Source organism: Echiichthys vipera (genome assembly GCF_963691815.1).
Source record: "Echiichthys vipera genome assembly, chromosome: 4".
NCBI classification, from domain to species: domain Eukaryota; kingdom Metazoa; phylum Chordata; class Actinopteri; order Perciformes; family Trachinidae; genus Echiichthys; species Echiichthys vipera.
Genome location: NC_139829.1, coordinates 18,445,793 through 18,463,699, shown reverse-complemented (window position 1 = coordinate 18,463,699; position 17,907 = coordinate 18,445,793). Strand labels below are relative to the sequence as shown.

At 39.0% G+C, this 17,907-nt stretch overlaps 2 protein-coding genes across 4 annotated transcripts in view; both read right to left on the bottom strand.

The window, feature by feature from the left end:
- Positions 1–371: 371 nt before the first annotated feature.
- Positions 372–8,667, bottom strand: ndc80 (NDC80 kinetochore complex component; the record flags this gene model as incomplete). Its single annotated transcript, XM_083912619.1, has 17 exons — positions 8,596–8,667; positions 7,992–8,087; positions 7,411–7,494; positions 6,113–6,239; positions 5,493–5,665; positions 5,023–5,125; positions 4,779–4,865; positions 4,587–4,680; positions 4,323–4,423; positions 3,761–3,905; positions 3,166–3,371; positions 2,733–2,882; positions 2,399–2,488; positions 2,204–2,296; positions 1,915–2,045; positions 1,637–1,739; positions 372–500 (listed from the first exon to the last, which is right to left on the bottom strand). Exons 1-17 carry the CDS (start codon positions 8,601–8,603, stop codon positions 372–374), a joined length of 1,920 nt encoding a protein of 639 aa, XP_083768745.1. The 5' UTR covers positions 8,604–8,667.
- Positions 8,668–9,485: 818 nt separating this feature from the next.
- The window catches only part of nipbla (NIPBL cohesin loading factor a), a 32,566-nt gene continuing 24,144 nt past the window's right edge, over positions 9,486–17,907 (bottom strand). For 2 of the 3 annotated variants that reach the window (XM_083912609.1, XM_083912610.1), the window contains exons 33-49: positions 17,661–17,759; positions 17,450–17,503; positions 17,230–17,338; positions 16,883–17,013; positions 16,321–16,461; positions 16,095–16,188; positions 15,653–15,807; positions 15,338–15,428; positions 14,915–15,088; positions 14,565–14,755; positions 14,172–14,279; positions 13,074–13,277; positions 12,569–12,715; positions 12,077–12,426; positions 11,812–11,986; positions 10,762–10,959; positions 9,486–10,667 (exon numbers count right to left, since the gene is read on the bottom strand). In XM_083912609.1, coding sequence (XP_083768735.1) covers positions 10,305–10,667; positions 10,762–10,959; positions 11,812–11,986; positions 12,077–12,426; positions 12,569–12,715; positions 13,074–13,277; positions 14,172–14,279; positions 14,565–14,755; positions 14,915–15,088; positions 15,338–15,428; positions 15,653–15,807; positions 16,095–16,188; positions 16,321–16,461; positions 16,883–17,013; positions 17,230–17,338; positions 17,450–17,503; positions 17,661–17,759 — 2,784 coding nt within the window. In that variant the 3' untranslated portion in view covers positions 9,486–10,304. The remainder of the gene's footprint in view (positions 10,668–10,761; positions 10,960–11,811; positions 11,987–12,076; positions 12,427–12,568; positions 12,716–13,073; positions 13,278–14,171; positions 14,280–14,564; positions 14,756–14,914; positions 15,089–15,337; positions 15,429–15,652; positions 15,808–16,094; positions 16,189–16,320; positions 16,462–16,882; positions 17,014–17,229; positions 17,339–17,449; positions 17,504–17,660; positions 17,760–17,907) is intronic. The other variant, XM_083912611.1, reaches the window with a different exon arrangement.

Here is a 17,907-nt window from a genome sequence, read left to right as displayed (position 1 = left end):
AAAACATGCGAATGTTTACAAACATATTGACTAAAAGCTTTAAACAATACTACCTTGTATTACAATAATTGATTAAAATGTATTTCATTCTTAGACAGTGGAAAACATTTTTTTTTTTTTAATTCTAGTCCTTTTCCACATATTAAACTATTTCATGAAAATTGGAGGGTTTTGGAGTATTTTATTTTGTATATGAATGTTTAAAAAAAAACACAGACATGTAAAATAATTCAAAATAATTGCGTTTCTTTTTCCCCAAGATACAAACACACTAAATACACAAATTACAGGGAAAACTCTCCCAAACTTCTATAGTCTCTGAAAATATCTGCCGCCTGGAGACATGAAGGCTTCGAACCTCCAACCTCACTTTACAAACTGTTTGCCTTGGACACGAAGCTCGTCAAAGTTTCCTGCATCATCTGTACAGCAGCTTCATCCTCTTCCACAGCCTTAGAGCAAACACGGTTCACTCTGATGTGCAGATCCTCCATGCACTTCTGTTTTAAAAGAACCACAGAAGCCAATGGGTTAGAGCTGCAACTTTTCATGTACTAATAGAACCATTACGGTATTGGGGTCTCAATCCAGTGCACACAGCTGCATGTGGATAACACAGTATGTACATTGATGCACGTCATGCAGAATCAAAGCACACACGTGCAAGTTCTGCCTGGATTTTTTTTTTGCTGCACGGCGTTAGCAACATTTGCTGAAGTTAGCTCAACAAGCTGATTCCTGCTACTATTATAATCTATAACCTTAGCTGTGCTTGTTTCTACTATTCTGCTGTATTAACTGCCATAACATATAAGTCATATTCACATACTATAGATATTATTATAGTTACTGGAAGTGTGTCTGTCTCTGTCTTTGTGTCTGTCTTTGTGTTTCTCTGTCCGTCTTTTCTCTTTCTCTCTCCTTTTCTTCCTCCCCAACCGGTCAAGACAGATGGCCGTCCTCTACAGAGCTGGGTCTGTCTGACGTCCCTGCCTGTAATAGGAAAGGTTTTCGTTGCCACCGTACTCTACGGGGGAATTGTTGGGTCTATGTTTATCATAGAGTGTGGTCTTTACCTAGTTTTTAAAGTGTCCTGAGATAACTTTTATGATTTGGCACTATAAAAAAAATTGAATTGAATTGAATTGGTGCGCGAGTCAGTCACAGTATAGCAAGCACAAATTGAATGCCTGAGGGTTCCCAGTCAGCTACAACAGCAACGGCGAGACAGTTGTGTATAAGATAAGGACGGTGTGTGCGTTGCTCCTCTGTTGTAGGGTAGTGCAACTTCAGAGGATAAGAAAATGCTTTTCAGTTTCATAGCCTATTATGACCTGTTGCCTTTTGGGAAATAGTTTGTTCAGTGTTCTTGCAGTGTAATACAGATATGTTTGAAATGTTTAATATTCTTATTATGAAACTAGTTTACTAAAGAAACCATCACTCCTGTTCGAAAATATATAAATACAGGAACAGATGCTACATGAATAAAACTGCTATCATACCAGTACTTATAGAACAATATGTAAAATAAGTTTAGATTAAGATAGTTATTATTGTTATATAAATATAGTGCCTAAGATGTAGATTATCCCTTGCAGTACGGGTGAAAGATGTACAGTTGTAAGAAAGTTACCTCTGTAAATGACAAGTGGTTAGTAGCTGTGGTAAATACAGATGCAAGGTTGCTGGCTACTGTTCGTCTCGCCTCCTTGGTCTCCTGGAGCACCAGATGGTACCTGAAGAAGAGACAACCACAAGTGTTTTAATCTAAAATTTAAAAGAACTCAGCATTTAGCCTGAAAAAAATGGAAATCTTAAAGATGTTAAGGCTCACACATGAAGCCCCAAATTGAAATACAATGGGGCTATTGTATCAAGATGAAATTGAAATTGTCTGAAACTGTCACTAACTGTTGTTGTGCTGCCTTCAGTTGTTGCACGGCCTCGTCGTATCCATAATTAACCTTCTTCTCAAGAACCTTACGATGGTTCTCCACAGACTCCTTCTCTGCTGCCCATTCCTGTTCCTCTTGAGCCAGCTCCTATACAGAAACAAACACACATGAAACTTTTGTTAGTGCAAGTATGATGCAACAGGGTATTTTCTGTTTATCACAGACCTGTTAAAGTAGTCTAAATTTGGTAAATGAAGTATGGCATTTCTAAGAAATAAGCAGTCTGAACTATATGCAGACTATACCTGCATGTCAGAATCCAACCGTTCGTCCAGCTTGCGAATCTGCTCTCTCAGCTGATTGAGGTCATTGGACTTGTCCAAGATGTTAGAATTCACCTTTAAGACACACACATTTAAAAATGATAAATGCTCTTTAGTAATACTGTGTGTAAGTATGGGGAAAAGTTAATAGCGCAAATACAATATGGATTTTGTCACCTGTTCACAAGACTCCTCCAGACTGAGTTTCATGTTGGCTAGACGACTGTTCTCCTCCTCCACGTCACTGACCAGCTTTCTCAGGAGCATCTATAACACAGCATTGATTAGAACAAGGACACAGAACACTAAAATATATCATCGCACATAATAAATAAATCTATAATATAATGGAATATGACTATAATGTAAAATGTTATGTCCAAAGCTACAAATAACTAGAAGTAACCTTAACAGTGGGATAGCAAGCTGAATGGGGATCCATCAAAATATGAAAGTCTGCATTGAATCTTATCAAAATATTTGTGTAAACGGGAACATTAGCTAGAAGTACCTGTCTCTGCGTTTTATGCTGAACCATGCTGCCAGGTCCACATTCAAACGGCCTGATCTCAAAATCATGACCACAGGCGTTCTCCGCAGACACTGGTATCAGCTTCAGTTTACGAGCAAGCTTGTGGTACTCTGCTACCTTCAGCTCCGCCTGGGATTGAGGAAATAACAGGATAGGACGGACACAGGAGGGGCAAGGAAACAAGTTAAATCAAAGATCAAAATGTGTCCCACGGAATAAACATCTGCTATTAGAAATCTACGCATATAATGACTACAACTGGATATCAAAAACATGGACACAAAATACCATAGTTTAATCCCCACAGTTAAAAAGGAACTGAGTCACATCTTCCTCAAACGCACACACAAAAGATGGGACAGTTCCTGCTTCTCTGTGCATACACACTACAGTAGATGTACATATACAGTACCTTCTCATTCACTTTGGCCAAAGCGATCTCCTCATTCCATTTGTGCTGTTCAGCATCTTCAAGAGACTTGCTGAGACTGGAGATGGTCTGCTGGAGTTCTCTCTTCTCTCTGTTGATCCTCTCGACATCAGCTGGAGTAAACTTCTGATTCTGCAGGAGGTGTTGCAGTTCCTTTTGCTCATGTTTTAGAGACGCCAGATGACTGCCTACAGAGAGACAAAGAGGAAACATGATGTATATCAAATCAGATCCAATACTCTGATCGCAGAGACCTTCAGTTATTGTTATATATATATATATACATGTATATATGATGATTTGTACCTGAATACAGTTTAGTTACTACAAAAGAACCACGCAAGAACCTTTGTACTGAATGATCATTGGTTGACAGTAAATGACTGAATATTCCAGTTAACCCATGAGAAGAATCTGTGTTATGTCAGTGCATAAGAAAATTTGGAATTCAGGTTACTTAATTCATAGTAGTAGTAATTAGCACATATGTCTTCATGGAGACTGAATATTGAGATGCAGTCATCATCAGATGCCTGCATCTTGCCATAGAACTGGCTGACTGAAATGGTTATTTTACCATTGGTTTCCAGCTCATCACTCAGTTCTGAATCTTTGTTCTCCAGGTTGGCTGTAAAGGACACCAGGCTGCTTCCATAACTCTGGAGTTTCTTGAGGTCTGTCTGCAGCTTTACCTTTTCCATCCTCTTGGTCATTAAACGGTCCTGTCCAGGAGAAGGAGACATAACATGAACTGTGATTTATTGTTGCCCACATTATGAATTATGATTTTTCTCACACACACACACACACACACACACACACACACACACACACACACACACACACACACACACACACACACACACACACACACACACACACACACACACACACACACACACACACACACACACACACACACACACACACACACACACACACACACACACACACACACACACACCCTTAGTGCCTCCAAAATCCATAAATATCTCCATTTCCCTTACTTTTGTGCAGTACTGTTTTGTTGACAATGCTCAGGTTTACACCCTTTCCACTAATGTTAATGGTAGCAATATTATTTTGAAATCCTAATCTAATCTGTATACATGGAGATGACAATAAAAAGGTCTTCTGACCGTCCGGCTCTCCTTCTCCAGTTGTTCAACCTCATCGCTGAGTATTCTGTACTTCTCCTCCATCGAAGCAAGCACGCCTTCGTCAACGTTGTAAAGTTTCTCTGTGGAGACACACACACACTTCTTGTTGATTCTAACAATGTTGATATGGACATTTTTTTAATTTGGGACTTAAAATCAAACTTTAAACTATGAATTTGCATAACATAAAAATCAAATCAATCTTAAAAAACAATGCATTTCATAGGGAGATGCTGTGCTTACTTAGTTTGTTGAGGAATATTTCATCCACATCCTCAAATGTGTCATCACCCTGCATGAACTTGGAGTATGCCTCAGTTGTGTAATCCAAGAGGAGCTGCAGAGTGACACGTGAAAAAGATAAAGACATTTTCAGAACATCCTCTTGACATGTCTCTAGGTTTTTTTAGTAGTGGAGTGTTTAAGTCAGGGTACCTTGTTATACTCCGACCCTTCCTCGAGATCAGTGTCTTCAGAGAAGTCACTGAACAGCAGCTCCTGCTTACTCAAACACCAGTTGATCTGAAACACAGAATAAGCACAGCACAGGTTTAAACTACTTTCACTAAAACAAAAAACACATTAGTTAAGTTGATTCTGCATCATATGCAAATTAACCTGGTTTTCTATATTAACAGTCCACAATAATTTCTATTGAAAAGTGTTGTTTGCTTCTCACCTTGACTTGGTCAATTAGCCACATAAGAGCACCAAGAGCCTGGGGCCAGGTGTGAGGAGCTCCAACAGAATACATTGAAGATTTGGAAAGAACAAATGGATACCTTAAACCAAAAATAGGGAGAGAGATCAAGACAGTCAGCAATGTTTGTATATTCACATTAAATGGTAAAGTACATTTGCATGTACAGATTTCTTGTGCCATGACTCTGTTATATGCTGTCGCCTTTTTAAAGATTTTCTTAACATAGTTAAGTGTATTATTATTTTTTAATTTAGCCCCATCCTAAATTTCCAGTGGTGCTTCTGAATACACTGCAAAATATACACTTAAGAATGTAGGGGTACTTAATGAATAGTAATAATGATAATAATGATAATAATGATAATAATAATAATAATAATAATAATAATAATAATAGTATCGCAATACATTCTAATACTTATTTATATTAAAATACAGTATTTTACCTTAGGGCTTTTAGGATAGCTGGAACCTCCTCCTCAATTTTTGAATTTGGCATCTCAAAGGTTGGGTCTAGCTGACGGTAGACAAATTCAAGCACCTTCACAAACTCCTTGGTAGAGGGAGACTGGAGGGTCTTGGCTGACAAAGTACCTGGGTAACCTTGCTCTGTCAAGAACTAGAAAGACATATGAGAGAATATCAGACTGGAAAGATGTACAATATGGGTTCCCACACATATTGACCAACACCTATAATAATTTCACAATCAGCAATAACAATACTTTTTAATCAGTACAAATGTATTTAATACACACATACTGTAATGCATTGTTATATTATGCTAATATAGTAGTGAGACTATCACTGTAGAACCAAGAGACTTTTGTGTGGTTATTGTGTCCATCGGTTGTGTTGCTGTAATACTTAACGGGCCAATGAAATGAATGAGGTGTCGATTGGTAAACCTACCCAACCTGCCAAATCCACCAAAGTCTTTCATTTTCATATCCCACACAGTGAATTTAATGCATTGAAAATAAAAAGGTGTAGCAATGTTAAAACAAACTAAGCTATAATGTGTGTGTGTAAATACATAACATGGGCTGAGAAATAAAGTGTTTACCTCATGCAGCTGTCTGATACATTGCTGAACATAGGATTTATCATGCAAAGGTCTGGTGTCTTTGATCTTCTCAGATCCTCCAAACCGTGACATGGTGCTGTTGCGAGACATAGTGGCTCCACTAGTCCTAAAGACAAAATATCACAATAACTGCATTGTAGAAACGTATTAACGGGAAAGAAAAACACACAATGAATCTGCCATTTTACCTTAAAGTGAAATTCCAGTGTAAAATCATCCCAGGCTCTTTTTAGGCAAATACACTCATCAAATAAGCCAATGAGGCATTTTGGTGTATGAACTATTAACGGAGAAATCCCGGACAGTCGCTGACAGCCGAATGCGGGTAACAGTGATTATCTAGCAAGTTAGACGCATTAAAACGTCTTTTTTAACCATTAATACTGCTCTAAATAACACCAAACCTCTGCAGTAGCATGATAAGAGTCCCTACACATTCACCGAAGCACCAACAACGTAGTTTGTGAACCCGGAGTTTATTAAAAGAGTGTTTTGAAAGTCTTACCTACAGGCCCTGGTAGCAGCTCCTCTCATAGTAAAGTCCATTCAAGTCAATTACCAAATGCAATCCAAAAGGAAGGAGCCCATTGACGATTCATTCCAGCAAATGCTGCCAACGGAGTGCAATTTTTCACTGTGGCCTGGAATCATTGAATACTGCAACATGCTATGTGACTGCTGTGGAGGACTCCTCATCCCTCATCAACCACACTGTACTGGACACTTTTCTCCATGTCCCCAAAATAACAAGCCACAACGTTTACATGTTTTGCTGGAATAAATCATCAGTGGGCTCCTTCCTTTTGGATTGCATTTGGTACATGACATGATTGGACTTTACTATGAGAGGAGCTGCTAACGGGGCCACCAGGTAAGTCTTTCAAAACACTCTTTTAATAAACTCACAAAGTTCACAAACTGCGTTGTTGGTGCTTCGGTGAATGTGAAGGGACTCTCTGGTGTTATTTTGAGCAATATTAGTGGATAAAAAAGACGTTTTAATGCGTCCAGCTTGCCACCACGAGCTAATCACTGTTAGCCGCATTCGGCTGTAAGCAACTGTCCAGGATTCCTCGTTAATAGTTCATACACCAAAATGCCTCAATGGCTTATTTGATTAATGTATTTGCCTAAAAAGAGCCTGGGATGATTTTACACTGGAATTTCACTTCAAGTAGGATAATGAACTCTCCTCTTATTTATTAATTTCAGTACTTTTTTCACATCTATCTATCCATCTATACACACAAACATTTCTGAAATATTTTTTCACATACCGGGCACCAAAGAAGCTGGTTCGCTTTTCAGATGTCAAAGACTGAGGTTTGGGTATGTTGAGCTTTCCGAAGGAAGGCTGTTTACTGTAAAGAAGAAGAAACTGTGAACAAATGGATGTATTCCTCTTGTTGACTCATATTTGATCAAGCCGCCACTAATCCATTCTTCATCTTTGTTCATTGAGACATGAAAAGTTCGCAGTGTTTTCTTATATCCTCCCATGTCAGAAATAAGTAGCAGTCTTAACCATAAATAATGCCCTAGCGTTTGTGTCCCTGTGGTAAGTTATTTGAAAGCAGCATCTTTTTAATGCTGTATTCAAGGAAACATATATTTTAACATACAGAGTGTAGAGATCGAGTTTCCATTTTTTTCCTTTTCTATTGTAAACAAATCACACTAAAAAAAAGACAAAAAAATAAACCATAATAACACCATTCGAGAGAAACAAGAAACAAAAAACAAAACAAATAGAACCAAACACACGCACCCACCAAAGCAGCATTCTTTCTGACTATAAATGAACATTTATCACTAATTTATTAAATGTCTTTGTTGTTTAAAGTTGTTTGAAACCAACCTCTTGGGCGTTGTATACATGCTCATCCTGTTGGTGTCTTGCACGCGCATAGGCAGCTCCGATGGTCTTCCGCTTGTTGCTCGACTCATCCTTCCACTGGACACAAAGTGTTGCAAAACAATAAGCACATGCCGTTTATTATCGTTATTCTTCTGTTTTTACAAAGTTACATCAGATCCTATATAGTTGGCTACATTTTGAAATGTATGACAGTAGTTAGATGCAGCCACAGCTGGCTAGCGTTGACGTGACGTCAGACAGTATCAGTGAATGTTGTGCGGTAGCTTAGCTACCAAGCTAACGTTATTTGTTCAGTGACTTAGCTATAGATTAAATAAACAGAAGTCAATGGGCGAATTAGTCCAGCTAAATATAATAGTTGTTTACGAGTGCAGCGGAAGTAGAGTAATAATTATGGCTGGTTACATCGTTTAAATTAATGTTAACTGTAGCTAACTGTAGCTAAAATCAAGCCACAATAACGGCTACTGGCAATATCTCAGGCAAGCGATCAAAACCATTGATACTGATAGGTTTTGTCAGTTAATCAATGTAGTCAATACAAATGTACTTGAAGAGGTTCTCTAATAAATGTAAGACTTACCGCTCCATTTTTGTAGGTGGAAGTTGACGTTGTTTACAAAATGAATCGAACGGACGAAGTCGCAAAACCCGCCAAAACAATACAAAATACCGAATGGCGGTGACATCACCAGAGTACGGCGAGCCATTAGGTCCAATGATGCTTCGTAACGCGCTCTCGGCAAATATTGATGAATAAAATAAAATGTGGATGACGAGCGGTCTTGATATTTCACTGACGTTTACAATGTAAACTATGTAAACCCGTATTTGTAATTTTGAATCTGATCTAGAAAAAAAAAACCGCTGTGAGGAAAAAAAATGGGTTAAATACACTTTGCTGCCCACAAAATATTTGGCAACTCCTCTGGTTATGCAGTTTTCCTATTGTACCTACCATCTATGACCTATTGCAATGGTCCTGAAAAGTGTTTAAAAGATGTCAAGTGATCATACGGTTTTATGGACTAAATGCAGCTGGTATAAAAAAATATATCCGATGAAACAACATAGGTAGTTACTGATATTAGGTCTCCCATAGTGGTGTATCCTGAATCTGAGAGGGAACCATTTGTTTTTAAAAAAAGAAACAGAATTAAATGATAGTATATTTCAATCCAATAGAAACAATTATGATCATACTTCTGGTTTTGAAATCCATTTATAGAATGTCTGTTTTGAAGGCTCCCCTCCAACGTTAATTATTAATAATAATTATCAATCCTCTTAGTCCTTTCAGGCCTGTCTGTGTTCTAGCAGTATGTCCTAAACTTTTCTTCATTTACAAAATGAAAAGATCAGATTAACACTTTGAGCAGACAAGTGACAAAGAGAAGTAGAAAATTTATTGCAGTATTTGTTCCACCAAAAGGGTATGAATACCCTTTCCTCTTATTACTAGGGTGACCTAATACAACAAAATCTACATTTACAAAATATCCTCCTGCAATAGGCCACATATACTGCATGCGTAGTTCGAAATAGAATAAATTATGTTCAGAGGACTCTGCCATTGTACAGCATGGACAAATAAAAGTGAACAAAAATAAAAAATCTTATTTTTTTCTTTTTTCTTTCAAATATCTAAAAGCTAAAAGGAAAAAACCATCAGGGTGCTAGTAGTATAATAAACTCCAAAAACACTTTAATAAGAACATCAAAAAGACTAATTTCCAACATTCACTTAAGGTTTTATTCTTTTTTTACAGCTTTTTTGTCTTCAGAGATATAAACATTTTAGTTTTTTGTTGTGTTAAACTATGATACAGTGGGAGTAAAAATGAGCGACTAGAATCTGCTGCACAACAGCGAAGGAGCTCCCACAACAATGTTGACAAAACATTTCCCTCCAGGTCTCTTTTCTGATAGCCTTTTTAAGGGATAATTTGGGTGAATTATTCCTTTAATGCCTTCTGGATTCTATCCTCTGCACTTGTACACAAACAAAACGTGAGCAGTCCCTCTAATATAATAAGTCTTATGTTTTGTGTCATTTTCATTTTTGCAAGAATAACTCATGTAAAAGTATGTAGTGTCAAATATTCTTGCCCTCTTGTGTTTTCTTACAAAAATGAGGAAGAAGAGGAGGAGGGTAGGAATCCAGTGAAGTTTGGCTGTGTTGTTGGAGGTGGCAGGTTGAGGAGGAGGAGTAGGAGCAGGGAAGAGGAGGATTTTGATAAAGTAGAAATGGAGAAGGGGACAAAAAAAAAAAAAAACACCACACGGGAGCCATTAGCTAGCCCCTCCTTCCCGCGCTGCATACAGTGAGCGTAAAGTCTGGATTACTTTGTTGCTCAGTTTGTGGTTGCTGGTCAAGGCAATCTTCTTGTAAATGATGTCCGACTCCTTAATAGTGTCCACCCAAGGCACCTGTTTTCGGCCATCACGTTTCTTGGCCTCTGCCCAGGGCCCCGAGTAGGAGCCTGCCATCCAGTGGATGCTATATCCATTGGAAGTCTTCTGCATGACTCGAGCTATTTGCGGCCGGTCCTTGTATTTGGGGCAGCAAAGGGCAATCACATCCATAGACTCCACTGTCTCACTCATACGGCCGGGGTCCGAGGGGTCACCTGCTCGCCTTAACCTTCGCGAGGACTGCAGAGAGGACAAAAGAAAAAAAGGTTTCACTATTTCCCCCCAAATATTTAAGTTGTATTTTATAGAGGGAGTGTGCATCTATTTCTCTCACCCCTGGGGTCCTTTCGTCACCATCACTATAATCGTCATCCGTCTCTGGTCCTGTCTGATTGCGCGGACTGGGTCCTGACATGGGGCCGGAGCCTCCCAGTAGGGCGTTTATGGCTTTGTTTCTGATGTTAGCACTGGCAGACGCTTCTCCCTCCTCATCCTCCTCGTCTGGGTCCAGATGTTCCATCAGACACTTGAACTGTGTGGAGTGAGAAGACACAAAACTAACTGTGAGACACAAGTTTCACACTAAACAGCAGTTGAACATCAACCTCCAAGAACCAAACGTGAAAGAATTGGGTTGGGGTAACCACTACAAACTTTTATTTATTTATTTTGAATTTATTTAACCAGGAAACGCTTCATTGAGTTTGAAAATCTCCTTTACAAGAGTGCCCTGGCCAGGACATTAGCAGCACATTGAATACATTTTCAGACAATAAAATTTCAACTCCTTCAATCTACTTTTAAAAAACATTTAGAGACCAGCTCCCCTAGTCTGCAGCAAATTCCAAGCTGAAGGAGCAGCATACCTAAAGGCTCTTTTTCCCATTTCTATATGGATGTTGGGGGCAAGTGTTAGTTTTGCGAATATGTCTCTCTGACATATTCGCAAAACTAACGACAGTAGCTTTCAAACTGAAAGATATTGGAATATTTGAAGGGCAAACCTCCAGCCAATACAATTTAATTATTAGGCCTGGTCAAGCTGCTGAGTATCTGTTCTTTGTTTGGGTGAGGCTAGGAGATAAAGGTAGACAGCTTAAAGGTAAATTAGTTCATAGCTAGAGAATAGTGTCTGTCATGAGGTCAAGTAGATATAGAAAGGAACAGCTTGATACTTGCTGCAGGGTCTAGTTATGCTGAAGGTCAAAACACAAGTTTACATTAATACTGGACTTCCTTGAATGCTAACCAAACTTTTGTACATTTTACTATGCATTGATAACTTTCTTCAGATAATTAGAAATCACTGGTGAAAAAAAACACAACATAAATGGCAATCTGCAATATACATTAAGTGAAAGTCTGATATAGCTTCATTACTTACATCTAGGTATTGTCTGACAATCCGTTTCTTGACATCGTTTGTCAGTGTGGCACGAGCGATGTTGTTTGCGATGAAGTCAATGGTTTGTCGTGGGTGAAAGTGAACTGTGCTTTTTCTGTTCACTGCTTTATCGTACACCTTGGCTGACTCTGTCGGAGAGTACTTCTGGATTTTACTGTTGGAAGACCATAATGTTGATTAACAGAGGTTATAAAATAACCTATTGGTCAATGCAGTATGGAAATAAAGATTATGTAGATCTTACCCATCAGAGAATCCATACTGGTTCTTCAGATGCTGTTTGAGCACCAGCAGCAACAAGATGCCCTGAACAGCATTAGCAAAGTCCAAGAGACCTGTGGGATTGTCTGGGAGGAGCCTCATTACTTTTTCCACATCCTCCAGATCCAAATCGTCCAGATCAGATTCTGAGCTCTCAGACTCTGTAACAGGTTTTCTGGTCTTTTTAGGCCGCCGTACCACATCCTCACTGTTTTCTTCCTCATTGCTCCTGGGAGAATCACAGTTCATCTTTTCCTCTTCATCCTCCCCATCTGACGTGTTCTTGCACTCTTTTACCTTCTTCTCCTTCCGCCTCGGCTCCTTTAGCAGAAGCTGTCCAGGAGAAATTCATGAAAATCCATATACATTCTTTTAAATGTAAAAAAAAAAATTGTTGTGAAGATTTTTTCCAACCTCACTGAAGGGGAAACATATCGCAAATACATGCAAGTTACTTTCAAAAATGTTATCCTACCTCTTTGAAGGTTTGCAACAAGTTGCTGCCAGAAACAGACAAGGTGATGTCTATGTGGTGCATAATGAAGAGAGGCTCCTCCTGGCTCTGGTATGGGAAACATGCAAGGTTGTCTGCTACAAACAGCAGCATATTTACTTCCGTCTTCTGCAGAAAGAAACAGTGGAAAAGCACATTGGGAAGTCAGTTACTGGTACAAACCCACAATGCAGTGTTTGCTTATTAGAATTTTAACTATTCATACATGGTCATCAGTCTTAGTAAATAGACACTTAACATTTCAGCTCCACAGTGTTTGTTGTCTCTTAAGAAAAGGTATTGCTTTAAAATCAGAGGTGTTGTCTGCATCCTCAAGAGTCATATTTAACACTTTTATTACATTTCTTGCCAAGGCATGGTACTGGCAAAGTAGATTTTCACTTCACTTGGCATGTCGTTAATGTGGAAATACCACTTTACACAGAGCAGTGCCAAGACGAGTTAGGATGATTGCAGGTTTACTCACAGCACTGTCATCAAAGAGGTTCAGCAGTGAGATGAGGAAAGCCCTCCGGTGCTGCCGGTTCCCCCGGATCATAGTGAAGAGGTGGGAGCAGAGTGCTGAGTGTGTTTCGTCCTGTCTGAAACCTCTTATGATCATGGTCCTACGAGACGACTCGATGGCCTGCTGCAAGTTGTACGACATCTTCATCCCTGCGACTGCCTTCATCTGTGAAAGGATATGTGTAAAGAAAAGTGTTACAAACTTAGCTTTTCAGTCAACCTCTAGACTCCTCTGTACCTCAGGTCTCGCTGCCCGGCCATGTCTCTGTAGTGACAGCTAGCGTTGGTGTAGGTGTGAGTCTGTGTATCTGTGTGCCTGCATGGCTGTGTGTGTTTATGGGAATGTGTGAATGAACGTATATACATTTGTATGTGTCTCTGTGCATGAATGTGGGGGGGTTGGGTTCTTTTAACTTTCTTCTCCTGATTTTATTTGATGTTTCTCTTTTTCTGTACACCTCTGTGAGGCACTTTGCGATACTTTTCTGTATGAAAAGCGCCATATAAATAAAGTTTGATTTGATTTGATTTGAACTGTTGAGACAGCGGCTGCCATGAGAATGCGCCAATAAAATAATGACTAAAATTTGTGTTAAGAGAGTATTTCTCCAGCACTACACTAACTAACTACAAGTTACATCATCGTTATGAAAATGGAAACACTATTGTATGTAGAATCCGGCTTTAATGCATTTAATGTGTATTCTTGGTGTTGGTCTACTGGCTTTCAATGGCGGACTAAAGTTCTACCACAAACCACTTCATACAGCAGCTATGTAACATGATTGAAGTCATATGCAACTGTTGCCTTCATTATACCACATTGGCATGGAAAAACTCTTAGATATTCATTACTTCTTTTTATACCACATCAATATAAAGGTAATCTCGCTCATTCTACCACTGGTGCTGAGATGTTGCTGTACAACTGAGTGATTGTCTGTTTATCATTCTGCAATGAAAGTTATTCGAAGAGCATTGAAAAGCTAAGTTGTAATTCCTTTTCCAGTTATCTTTGAGGCATCATTTTGAAAATTGACAATACTGAACGCTGACTCACATGGATGAATCCTGTGTACTTCTTGTCAATCTCCACCAGCTGCTGGTCAGATTTGTTCCTCATGGTGGGCTCTGGGTCTGTTCCCATTGCAATGAGGTAGGGTACACACTGCAGACAGGACAAAAAAGATGTGACGTTAACATGCTTAAAATAAAGCAAATGATGGTTTAACAACAGCATATGAAATAATGGATCTTGGTTGGTTGTTTTAGGCTTTAAAACACTTACAAACAAAATGTGGGTATGATGACCATGAGAAAAATATATTGTTTGATATTGATATCATATTGAAATATCACCTTAATATATGAGCCCAATTCTATGACAATTAAATATTATTCATCAATTATTAGAGGTGGAGTGGTTTGACAGCTCCTGGCTTTCACGTCTTACCTGTACAGGATGGATGAGACCCTGGTTGAGTGTGAGAGCTATGACGTTCAGAGCAAAGTGCCGTACACTGGACTGGGTATGGAAGAATGCCTCCAACACCTGTTTTAGATAAAGCTGCATGATGGAGCTGCTCATCCCTGAAGATATGTCTCCCATCTCCTTCAGATCCTCTTGTTTGGACAGTTTCTTCCCTAAAAGGACATAAAATAGAACGTGTTGCACCGACTTTTATGTACAAAATGTCAAAATAAAGAATTAGTTCATCACCGTGCACTACTGACGCTGCCACCAAAAAAAGTATTTTGACAGAGGATGTGACAGTGGAGAGCAACAAAACAAGCTTCACTTACACTCTCTGTCGGCTTCCTGCATCCGTGTGTCCTCCTCCTGAAGGTACGTCTGGAGGTTTTTGAGGATCTGGATTTTGAGGTTGATGGAGGAGGCACTGTCAGCCAGGATGCCGTTGTACAAGGTCTTCACCTCAGGCATAAACATCTGGCTGGGATGCATGATGACAAGGAAGCCTGAGGGAAGAGAATAGCCAACAGCAAAGACATGTAAGAACAAGTAAACAACGCATCTCCATCTACCTCATCTACAGCTGCTGGGGCCAAGAAAATCTGCTTCTAGCACATAACTGGGCTTACTATTACTGTGACTAAGCAATACAACATCCAATGCTGCCAGTCTTTCTAAACACAATTTTTTGTACACAATAAATACGGTGACCTTTACATTTGTCAAACCTAATAATACTAGAATGGTGCTCTTGCCTAAGCCGATGATGGCTTTCGTCTTGACCTCCTCATCCTCATGTTTGGTGAAGTATATGAGCAGCTCGAGAACCTTCTCCTTGATTTCAACCTGTAGAAAACATACATAGACAGTTAATCATTTGTTATAGCAGCAATGGCTCTTGTTATGCATCAAAGCTAATCTCTAAGCTCTATAACTTCAACACTTTCCCTAGCAGTGGTTTTCTTTCTGTGCCCCAAATCCCTCAGCTAACAATTTGACTTACAATCCATAGCATTCTACAGCTTTAATTTCACATTTTTAAATATTATGAACATTGACTGCAATCCTACCTTGTTGGTGCCCTTGAACTCCTCCAGATCAAAATCAAAGTGCCGGGCCAGGGCACCCACAGTGAATAGCGATCGCAGCAGGAAAGGCTTGTTTGCCACCAACGTCGTGCTGTTTGGATCCTCTTGATGCTGAACCTTCAGCTTGTTAAGTGCACCTGAAAAAAAAATTAAGAATTTATACTAACTTCAAAGAAGACCTAGATTATCGGCATGCTCTATTTTTTGTGAGTGCTGTTTTTAGGTTTTTTTCCTCCGACACTGGTGGCTACGTCTATCCGTCTACTCTCTTCTAAACTGATACATTGCTTGCAAAGTTTAAAAAAAGTTATATATTTCACTGTCCACGAATATGGTAAAAGTGACACTTCATATCGTAACATTAGTTCTGCTGTCCTTGCAAAAAAGTGCATACAAGATCAAAGATGCTAACTGTATATCTTACCATAGAATCTGTTGAAGCAAGCCCAGACAAATTTATAGTTGTGGGTGACTTTGTTGACAACAGCTCCAAGACAGCTCACACAGTGCTGGACCACCTAGAGAAAAGGAAGGAAAACCATCACATAAGCTCTATAACAACACGGATTACACTTTACATTTCACAGAGCAAAGCTGCTTCTGCAATCATGCACCCCGATAATAATTTTGAAAAAGCCACTGCCACACACCGTCATGCCGTATTTGATGATGAGCTTCATGAGGTCTTCTTCGATGGTGGCAAGGAAAGTTTCACTGGGGTGCTCCATCAGAGGAACCACAAGTTCCAAGATCTTTGCCACATTACAGATGACCATGAAGTCATTGGCAGACTGCAGGGGAAACGATATAACAGTAATCACTGGGGAAGCTTGGACAGATTAGGCACCGATAGAAAATCTGAAAAATTGTGTCTTCACTGCTCAATCCAATCTGTGGATTAGGCAGTAATAAATAATAACAATAATGCATTTTATTTGCTGGCACCTTTTTGGACACCCAAGGACACCTTACAGGACAAAATAGTACAAAACATTTATCAATATTAAAAAAAACTAGTTGATTGAAAGCAAAAAATACACTAAACATTTTAAATCATCAAAATCAGGCTGAACATGGTGGAAGTTATGCTGGGTGTGCTAATCTAAACAATTTCTCTACATTGGTGTAAACGATAATCAATTATGCAATAACATTCAAATATTCTCTTAATAATTGTGCAATAACAAAAGAGATTTAGTATACACAACTTACGTTACACTTGGTGGTCAGGTAGGGTTGCATGGTCATGGCATGCTTGACCATGAGCTGGGCCCTGATCTTGCTGAACAAGTACAAGGTGGTGATACACGCCACAAGCCGTGTTGAGTTTACACCTTTGCTCTCTACAGAGGAAAGAAGAGATACATTAATTCTAATTTGAATTCAAAACAAACACCATTGAAATTGAAATTATATCGGCTCCAGCACTATTATTATATCGGCTCCAGCAATTATATCGGCTCCAGCACCCCCCGCGACCCCAACCCGCGATAAGCGGTTGAAGATGAATGAATGAATGATTAAATTAACTAGAAGTATAGACAGTGTTTTAAAATTACCTGCAAGAGACTCCTCGTATTTAAGGATGTGCTCTACAAGATTGTCAACTAGCTGAACACAGGCCTTTCTGGCTGGCTTATACGATGCATCCTCTTCAGTCTTGAGAAGCTAGAGCAAGAGAGACAATAATAGTTTTAAAAGGGTTTTAAACATGATTGAATCATTAAACTTGATGTAATCATCACCAGGTGAAGCCAGGACCTAAAATAAAATACATACATTCTGAAGAAGCTGCTCAAACCAGTCATAGCCGGTGTCTCGACACGCTGCAACCTGAAAAAAAGAAATTACAATTCAAAATATTCTGGCAAAACTTCATCATTAGACAAAAATGAAACAGGGTGAAGGTTACTTAGAGATTTTTCCTTTTGGTTGAGATGTATTAATTTGATGACTGGATACAATAAACTGGTTATTCATTTAAACTTACCACATCAGTGATGTTGAGGATCTTTCTGGTCATGGTCTCCTTGTCATGGGCTGGAGTCGGAGTAAACCACAACTTCTGGAATGTCTCATTTACCAATTTCTATAAGGACCACAAGTTCAGGTCATCAATTTGCATCTATACTGTGTTCAAATCTTTCAAAGGTTTTGTAATAACATCTTGCAACACAGTGAGATCTATCAAAAAAGAGACATTATAAATATATATATATATAAAATAAAGGTAAAAG